The sequence below is a fragment of the Corvus kubaryi genome, unplaced genomic scaffold, assembly GCF_017639235.1.
Source record: "Corvus kubaryi isolate FWS band 111438036 unplaced genomic scaffold, C.kubaryi_AGA036_p1.0 36496, whole genome shotgun sequence".
Lineage (NCBI taxonomy): Eukaryota > Metazoa > Chordata > Aves > Passeriformes > Corvidae > Corvus > Corvus kubaryi.
The window spans coordinates 3954-13264 of NW_024580881.1; the positions used below are offsets into that span (position 1 = coordinate 3954).

Genomic DNA, 9311 nt, shown 5'->3' on the forward strand with positions numbered 1-9311 from the left:
AATTTCCATGGAAAACTCAAGGATGAGGTGGTTTTGGGGGATTTGGGAGCGTCCCGAGCTCCTGGGGGGCTCCAGCATCGGAATTTCCCTGGAAAACTCCTGGTGGATCAAGAACGAGGTGGTTTTGAGGGATTTGGGAGCGTCCTGGACTCCCAGGGGGCTCCAGCATCAGAATTTCCCTGGAAAACCCAAGGTCCGGGGTTTCTGTGGGATACACTCGGAGCAGAATTCCAATTAAAGACTGGTTTGAACCCGGAGCTGTTTTTCCTTGGAAAAGGCTCAGGAATCCCCCCAGGGGCTTTGGGAATTCTGAGGGCAGGATTTGGGAATTCTGAGGGCAGGATTTTCCCTGGAAAAGCACAGGAATTCCAGGATTTGGGAATTCCGAGGGCAGGATTTTCCCTGGAAAAGCACAGGAATTCCAGGATTTGGGAATTCCGAGGGCAGGATTTTCCCTGGAATCCCCCAGGGTTTGGGAATGCTGAGCAAAAGCCCAATTTTCCCTCTTTCCCCCCCGTTTTTCCCCATTCTCCGGCTGATCCTGGAAAACTTCCCGGCGAGTTCTGGGAATTCCAAGGGATCCCTGGAGCGGAACCGGGCGAGTTTTCCCCCCTGGCTGCGGAATTCCTTGGGAAAAGGGGATTTTCCCTCCCCTCTGGCCCCTGATCCAACCCCATCCCAGCCTGGAATTTCCTGGAAACAAGGAAAAAATGGAATTTCCTGGCTTTTCCTGGGAATTTCTGCTCTGGGGGAGCTCCAGGCTCTGCTTTGGGAATTCCTTGGGATTTTTGAAATCCAGATCCCTTTTTTTTTTTTGTCCTCTGAGGGAGGGAATGGGATTTTTTTTTTTTAAATCATTCCAGCCCAAAAAAATGGAGGAAAACGGGAATTTTTGGATTCTCCACAGCGGGATCCCAAGCTCAGCATTCCCAGGATGTGGGAAAAGCACAGGAAAATCGCTTCCCAGGGGGGAAAATCTGGGATTTGCTGCCTTTGGAGGGGGTTTATTTTTGGATCCAGAGGGAATTTTGGGGGCAAGAAACTCCTGGGAATAAAACCTGGGAAAAAACCTTGGAAAAAAGAGCAGCTCGAGGTGGCCAAATCCTGGAATTCCCTCGGGAAAAACGGGATTTTCCTGGATTCCGCGGGTTTCTTTTCCAGGCAAACCCGAGATTCCAGGATCTGCAGGAGAAATTGAGCGATATCAGGAATTTTATCCCTCGCAGAGGAGCTGGGAAAGGGGGAATTTCTCCGGGATCTTATTCCAGGACTTGTGGAATTCCTCCCCCTTCCCCCGTCCTGACGAATCCCAAAGAAATTGGCCAATTTTTTTATTATTCCCGTGGGAATTATCCAGGTTTTCCTCCTTAAAAAAAGGCCAAACACCCGAACGTGGAGCCCAGCATTCCCTCCAAACCTGGAATTGCTCCCACTGGGAATTTTTAAGCTGCAATTCCTTCATTTTTCCCTTTCATTCCTTCATTTTTCCCTCTGTTTTTATCCCCAAACTGGGACCAAAGCTCTGCTTTGTTGGGATTTAACCGCTGAGCCTCAAACTCACCCAGAACGGGGCTGTGGACACAAAAAATTCCCGATTTTTGCCGCTTTTTGGGTGGAAAAAGGAGAAAACCGGGACCAACCAGCGGCGGGAGGCGGGGGCGTGGCCAACGCGAGGTGGGCGTGGCTAGAGAGGTAGATTACGTGATGACGTCACTGGGCGTGGCCGACGCGAGGGCGGGAAAGGGCCGTCCCCTCACGAGGGGGGCGTGGCCTGTGGTGGCAGTGGGCGTGGCCAGCGCCATGGCGGGAAAAGGGGCGTCCCCTCATGAGGGGGCGTGGCCTCCTGTGGGCGCGGCGGGAAGGGGGCGTGGCCAGGGCTGGGCGTGACCACACCGGCGGCAGCGCGGGGGGGGCCGGGGGGGTGGTTCTGTGGCCGCCGGCTCGGCGCGGGCCCTGTCGCGCTCTGTCGCGATTTGTCGCGCCCTGTGGCGCTCTGTCGCGCCGGGCCCGCGGCTCCAGGCCCGCCCATGGAGGCCGCGCCGCGGTTGCTGCCCGGGGTGGCCCTGCCGGGGTCTCTTCCGCCACCTCCTCCCCCCGCCGCCGCCACCACCGGGGAGCCGCCACCCTCAGGGCCACCGTCAGGGCCACCGTCAGGGCCACCAGCGGGGCCACCGCAGCACGACACCGGCGATGTCCTGCAGCAGATCATGGCCATCACCGACCAGAGCCTGGATGAGGCCCAGGCCAGGTACGGGGGAGGGGACACCGGCAATGGGCACCGGGGACACCGGGGCCGCCGTGACTCAGCGCGGGGACACCGGGGGGACACTGGGGGGACGCTGAGGGAGGGATCTGAGGGGGAAACTTCCTCGCTATTCCCGCTTTTCCCGGTCCATTCAGGCCCTCGCATGCCGGGTGATGCTCCCGCTTCCCACCCTGGGTTCCCCGGCTCCTTCCCGGCTCTGGGGGAATTCACGGGGATTTTGTCCCATTCCCAGTGGGTTTTGCCCCGTTCCTGGTGGTTTTGCCCCGTTCCCAGCAAGTTTTTCCCATTCCCGGGGAGTTCTGCCCCATTCCCATCGGTTTTTCCCCATTCCTATCGGTTTTTCCCCATTCCCAGCGGGTTTTGCCCCATTCCCGGTAGTTTTACTCCATTCCCGGTGGTTTTACCCCATTCCCGGTGGTTCTACCCCAGCTCCAGTGGATTTTCCCCAGTTCCCAGGGGTTTTCCCCATTCCCAGCAGATTTTTTCCCCCATTCCCAGCATTTCTGCCCCATTCCCAGTGGATTTTTCTCCGTTCCTGACGAGGTTTGCCCCATTCCCGGGGGTTTTACCCCATTCCCAGTGGGTTTTTTCCCATTCCTGAGGGGTTTTCCCCCATCGCCTGTGGGATTTGCCCCATTCCCTGTGGGATTTGCCCTATTCCCGGGGGGTTTTGCCCCATTCCCGGGGTTTTTTTCCCATTCCCAGCAGTTCTGCCCAGGATTGTCCCACCTAACCCGCCCTGGGAATGGGAAAAACTGCTGGGAATGGGGAAAAACCCACAGCAATGGGACAAAAATCCCTGGAAATGGGGGGAAACCCCTCAGGAATGGGAAAAAACCCACTGGGAATGGGGGAAAACCGCTCAGGAATGGGAAAAACCCACTGGGAATGGGGGAAAACCGCTCAGAATGGGAAAAACCCACTGGGAATGGGGGAAAACCCCTCAGGAGTGAGAAAAACCCACTGGGAATGGGGGAAACCGCTCAGGAGTGAGAAAAACCCACTGGGAATGGGGGAAACCCCATTGGGAATGGGGGAAAATCCCCAGAAATAGGGAAAACTCCGCTGGGAATGGGGAAAACTTACTGGGAATGGGGAAAACCCCATTGGGAATGGGGGAAAATCCCCAGAAATGGGGAAAACTCCGCTGGGAATGGGAAAAACCCACTGGGAATGGGGGAAAACCCCTCAGGATTGAGAAAAACCCACTGGGAATGGGGGAAACCCCATTGGGAATGGGGGGAAAATCCCCAGAAATGGGGAAAACTCCGCTGGGCATGGGGAAAACTTACTGGGAATGGGGGAAACTCCACAGGAATGGGGAAAACCTCGCTGGGAATAGGGAAATCCCCATTGGGAATGGGGGAAAACTCACTGGGAATGGGGGAAAAACTGCTTGGAATGGAGGAAAACCCTCTGGGAATGGGAAAAAAACCCACCTGGAATGGGGCAGGACCTGCTGGGAATGGGGGAAAACCCCACTGGGAATGGGAAAAACCCCACTGGGAATGGGACAAACCCACAGGGAATGAGGGAAAAAACCCTGGGAATGGGGGAAAACCTGTGGGATTGGGGGAAACCCCACTGGGAATGGGAAAAAGCCCACTGGGAATGAGGGAAACCCCACTGGGAATGGGGCAAAACTCCCTGGGAAAGGGGAAATTCCCACTGGGAATGGGGCAAAACCGTTGGGAATGGGGCAAACAAAACACGGGAATGGGGGAAACCCCCCCAGGAATGGGAAAAATCTCTGGGAATTGGGGAAAAAAGCCCCGGGAATGGGAAAATTGGACCCGTTTGGGCCTGGAATTTTGGCCAGGAGTGAGTGGGACCCCCAAATTTGGGATAATTTGGGATAAATCCTCCATCCCCCTGCCAGGAATTCCTGAATTTTAGGGAAAACCAGCGCTGGGAATGAGCAGAATTCCATGGTTTTGGCGAGTTCTGCATTCCTTAATTAACTGCGGGTAATTAACGCCTCATTAGCAGCTGCTCCAGGAGGGAAATGCCTCAAATCCCACAGAAACGGGCCTTTTTTGGGATGTTTCCTCCTCATTTTTGGGTTTTTGGGGAGCTGGGAGTTGTCCCGATTCCCGGGGCTGATAAAAGTCCCCGTTTTTCGTTATCTCGCCCCAAAATTTGGCCTCTTTGGGGTGCGGCAGCCCCAAATTCCAGCTGTTTCCATGGATTATTCGGAATTTCAGGAGGAATTTTCCCTCCAAACCCTCCAATTTTGGGATTAAAGTTATTTTTTTGGGGATGGAACTGTCAATTTTGGCCCCCAAATTCCCTTTTTCTGCCTTTTCCTGGCGTTGTTTTGGGCATTCCCCACTTGCAGTGCGCATAGGGATTCCCTAAATTTGGATTTCATGGAATACTGAGGAGAATTTTGGGATATTCGGGATAATTTTGAGTTTATCGGGAGTTTTAATTCTCATAAATTGAGGAATGAGCATTTTTTAACCCAAATCCCTTCAATATTGCCCCAAACCCACCACTCTGCCTCCCAATTTTCCAGCATTTTTCATGGAAAATCCCCTTTTTTTACCCCCGGCTGCGAATTTTGTTGCATTTGAGGCGTTTTCAGCCATTAATTAGGGATTCATTAATAATTTCCTATTAAAAATTCAATTTTTGGGCGTTTTGCCAGCCCTTGGAAAGTCCCAAAATTGGGAATCTTCAGATCCAACCTCCCAATTTAGGGCAGGAAATTGGGAAAAGGGACCCGGCAGGGAGGAGCTGGGCGGGGCCTAATTAATGAATAATGAATGAATAATTAATGGTTAATTGTTTAATTAATCAGCCCTGCGTTTGGGGACCTAAATCGAAGGTTTTAGGCCCAGAATGGGGGGGTTGGGGTGGGATTTCCCCCTCACATTCCCGGTTTTTTGAGGACAATGGGATCCGGAGCCGCCTTTGTTCTCCCCGCGGCGGCTCCCGGGGTTTTTTTCCCGCTGGAAATTCCCGGCGATTTTTTAGGGCAAAATTCCGAGGTTTTGGGGCAAAACCCGCGATGTTCTGAGGGAAAATGTGCCGGGATTTGAAGGGAAATCCCAGGATTTGGGGCTTGGCTGCTGAGGAGCCCGGACTGGGGACGTTGCCGGGGCGGGAAAATCGGGATTTGGGGGGAAAATCCAGGGAAAAAGGAGCGAAAAGTGGATTTTTAATGGATTTTCTGAGGGGAAAAAGGGCTCAAAAGCAGCAAAAAAAGGCATTTTGAGGGGGATTTTGCATCCAGAGGATTTTTCCCCGTGGGATTTGGGCCCAAAACCCTGGAAAATTGGGACAGGGTATTAAAAATTCCATGCAAATGAGCTAAAAATCCATCATTTCTGAGGGAAAAAGGGGCTCAAAAGCAGCAAAAATAGGGATTTTGACGTGGATTTTGCATCCAGAGGATTTTTCCCGGTGGAATTTGGGCCCAAAACGCTGGAAAATTGGGAATTTTTGGATTTTGTATTTTAAAAAATCCATGAAATGGAGCTAAAAATGGGATTTTAATGGGATTTTGGGGTTAAAATGGTGACTTCTTGAGGTGGATTTTGCATCCAGAGGATTTTTCCCGGTGTTTTTTGGTGGGATTTGGTCCCAAAAGCCTGGAAAGTTGGGAATTTTGGGATAAACCACAACCCTGCTTCACCTGTGAGGCGATTTGGGGCCAGAAAAGCTGAAATTCCCTGGATTCGTTGGATTTTGGGATGGATTTGGGCCAGAAAAGACGGAATTCCCTGGGTTTTGGGATGGAATTCGTGGTTTTGGTGGGATTAAAGTTGTTATTCCTGGAGGAAAATGGGGAAAAAAATCCAGGAGAGCCTCAAAAAGGGCTAAAAAATGAGGAATTTCGGTGGGAATTGGGCCAAAATTCCAGGAAATCCACGGGATTTGTTGGCTGCAGGAGTGAGGGAATTCCTGCTCCAAACCCTGCTTTGGGAACGAGCCCATTCCTGGATTTTTTTGGGGATGTTTTGCCTCAAAAAGGAGCGTTTTTTCCCCCCAAAAATGGGGATTTTTATCCCTAAATTTTCACCTCTTCCTATTTATTCCCACCTTCCAATTTTTATATCCCGAAAAAATCACACTGACATAAAATTCCACGAAAAAAGGCACTTTTGGTGGCACTTCCAGCTCCCAAAATCTCCCCAAAATTGGAATTCTGGCCATTCCCAGCCCATATTCCTCCCAGAAAAAAACGAGATTAAACCCCAAAAATCCCCCCAAATTCCCATTTCCCCCCCGGATTTTCCCATTTTTCCCAGGATTTTCCTCGCTCCCCGGCTCCTCCCGAGGCGTGAGCCCGAGTTTGGGCTTTTTCCATGGATTTTGGGCTGACTTTTCCCTGGTTTTTGCAGGAAGCACGCCCTGAACTGCCACAGGATGAAGCCGGCCCTGTTCAGCGTCCTCTGTGAAATCAAGGAAAAAACAGGTCTGGATTTATCCTTTTTATTCCCATTTTCCCCCCAAATCCCACATTTTCTCCTCAATTTCCTCCCTTTTCTGCTTTATCCCAATTTTCCCTCCTGGATTCTCCGTTGAAACCTTTTGGTTTTGGAATTTTTGAAGCTGAAAATTGGATTTTTGGTTTTTTTTTTTTTTTTAAGGAAGTTTTGGGGTTGTTTTTGTGGGGAAATTCCAGAATTTGGGGGGTTTTAATGGGAATTCCCTCTGGAAGCTGGAAAAATGCGGATTTTTTGGTTTTCCTGGCAGGAATTGGGGCCAAAATGGGGATGGGAAGGGTTAAAAGTTGACGAAGAAATGGATTTATGGAGGAAAAAGGGATTTAGGAATGCTGGGAAATGAAGATTTTTTGGGGAAATTGGGTTGGGAGATTTAATTCCAGAAAATCCTGGAATTATTAAACCTTTAGTTACCCACTCAGGAGCACTTAATTAATCAAATTTCCATTAAAAATTCAGCATTTGGATGTGTTTTTAATTTTAAAAATTTCCCTTTTCTTCAACTAAAGCAGGAATTTGAATTCCTTAATTTCTAAAAGTTTGATTGGGATCAAATTCCCCATCCCAAACCTCCTTTTTCCCTCAGAAACAGCCTTTAAAAACTTCATCTTCCATCAAACCCCTCAATTTTTAATTCATTCTCCGTTTAAAAACCGCCTTTTTCTGATGAATTCGCCGTTGAAAATTCCACTTTCAATTCATTTCCCATTAAAAAGTGAAGATTTCAATCCACTTGCCATGAAAAATGACATTTAAAAATTAATTTCCTATGAAAAAGCCCTTTTGTAAATGAATTTTCCATGAAAAACTTGAGTTTTAAATTAATTCGCAATTAAACCCAGCCTTTAAAAAACTCAATTTCCCATTAACAATTCCATCTTTTGTCCATTTCCCATCAAAACCAGCAAGTTTTAATAATTTCCCATTAATAATTCCATTTTTAATTCATTCTTAATTAAAAACTCCATTTCTGCCCCTAATTTGTCCATTTTTGGGCCATTTTTGGCCTTAAAAATGGAGAGTTTGGAGTCATTTCTGGCCCTAATTAATCCTTTTTTATTTATTTCTCGACCTAATCCATCAGATTAATGATTCATTAATTAATTGATTCATTCCTGGCCCTAATTAAGCAGATTTGGGGTCATTTTTTGTCCCTAATTTCTTCTTTTTGGGTCATTTCTGCCCCTAAAAATTCAGATTTTGGGTAATTTCTGCCACTAATTTTTAATTTTATATCAATTTCTAGACCTAATACATCAGATTAATGATTAATTAATTGACTGATTAATTCCTGGCCCTAATTAAGCAGATTTGGGGTCATTTTTGCCCCTAATTTCTCCATTTTTGGTTCATTTTTGACCCCAAAAATTCAGGTTTTGGGTCATTTCTGCCCCTAACCCCCCATTTTTTATCAATTCTGAGCTGAACAAAGAATTCTCGAATGAATTTTTGCCCCTAATTGATCCGATTTTGGTTCATTTTCCCCCTGACGGGGCCGTTTTGGTGCTTCCCACCCCAAATCCCCTCCTTTTCCCTTCTTTTCCTGGAGCAGATCCCGACGTTTTGGGACTCTCTGAGTTCATTACCAGCAAATCCGTAATTAATGAGATGCAAATGTATTGTAACGACCTCATTTGCATACTCAGGGAGGCCGTGGTTTAATTAAGGATGAATTGGGAATGATGGGAATTGAATTTTCCTTTAATTATTCCCACCCTGGCTGAGGAGAATCCACGGAGCAGCTGCCGGGATTTTGGAGGCAGGAAAGGGATTTTTCCCTCAAATTCCATCAAAATCGGGGAAGTTTCAGGGTTTGGCACCAGGAATTTGTGAATTATCCCAAAAAACGCTGATTTGGGACAGAATTCCTGCAATTTTTGGGGGGGGGGGGAATTCCCAAGGATTTGGTCCAAGCTCGAAGCCTTGAGGATAAAAAGCCAGGAAATGGTTGAATTTTTTGGGAATTCCCAAGGATTTTTCAATTTTATTTTCCCCTCCCCCCCCTTTTTTAATGGAATTATTCTTCCCGAATTCCTGCTGGCGTGGAATTTTGGAGGAATTACCCACAGAAAAATGGGAATTTTCAGGTATTTTTGAGTGGAAAAAATCCTGGATTTTGTGGTTTTTGAGGGAATAAATGCCCTGGTTTGGAGTGAGTCTGATCAGTGCAGAATTCATGAATTAGGAATGAATTAAAAATCGGGATTAATTAAGATGGAAAAGCCCTTTATGACCCATCGAGGGTGAGGGGAAACATTCCCAGTTCCTTGGGATTTACTGGGACCAGTTCCTGCCTTTCCCCACCCGCCCCCCAAACTGGAATTGCTGCTAATTAACACCTCATTAGCATAATTAGCATAACGAGACGAGTGACAGGCAGGGAAGCTGCAGCTCGGTGACACCAAAACTCCTCCATTTCCAGGGAATTTCCTGCCTGGGACAAGGAATTTGGTGGGAATTTCACCCAAAATTTCTCTCTCTGGTGCTCAGCATCCGCTTGGAACCACCCAAACCAAGAAAATTCTGTATTTTTCTCCATTTTTTCCCCTTTTCCTCTGTCTCTCCACCATTTATCCACCCACAACATCCAT

At 48.3% G+C, this 9311-nt stretch overlaps 1 protein-coding gene and 1 long non-coding RNA gene across 2 annotated transcripts in view; both read left to right on the plus strand.

The window, feature by feature from the left end:
- Nucleotides 1-257, plus strand: part of LOC121660551 — a 410-nt gene extending 153 nt beyond the window's left edge. The window contains exon 2 of the long non-coding RNA XR_006014717.1: nucleotides 28-257. This is a non-coding gene — a long non-coding RNA (uncharacterized LOC121660551). The remainder of the gene's footprint in view (nucleotides 1-27) is intronic.
- A 1635-nt stretch (nucleotides 258-1892) lies between these two features.
- Nucleotides 1893-9311, plus strand: part of LOC121660548 (pre-B-cell leukemia transcription factor 1-like) — a 12801-nt gene continuing 5382 nt past the window's right edge. The window contains exons 1-2 of the mRNA XM_042019936.1: nucleotides 1893-2248; nucleotides 6616-6689. Of these exons, the coding sequence (XP_041875870.1) occupies nucleotides 2028-2248; nucleotides 6616-6689 (295 nt within the window). The 5' untranslated portion in view covers nucleotides 1893-2027. The remainder of the gene's footprint in view (nucleotides 2249-6615; nucleotides 6690-9311) is intronic.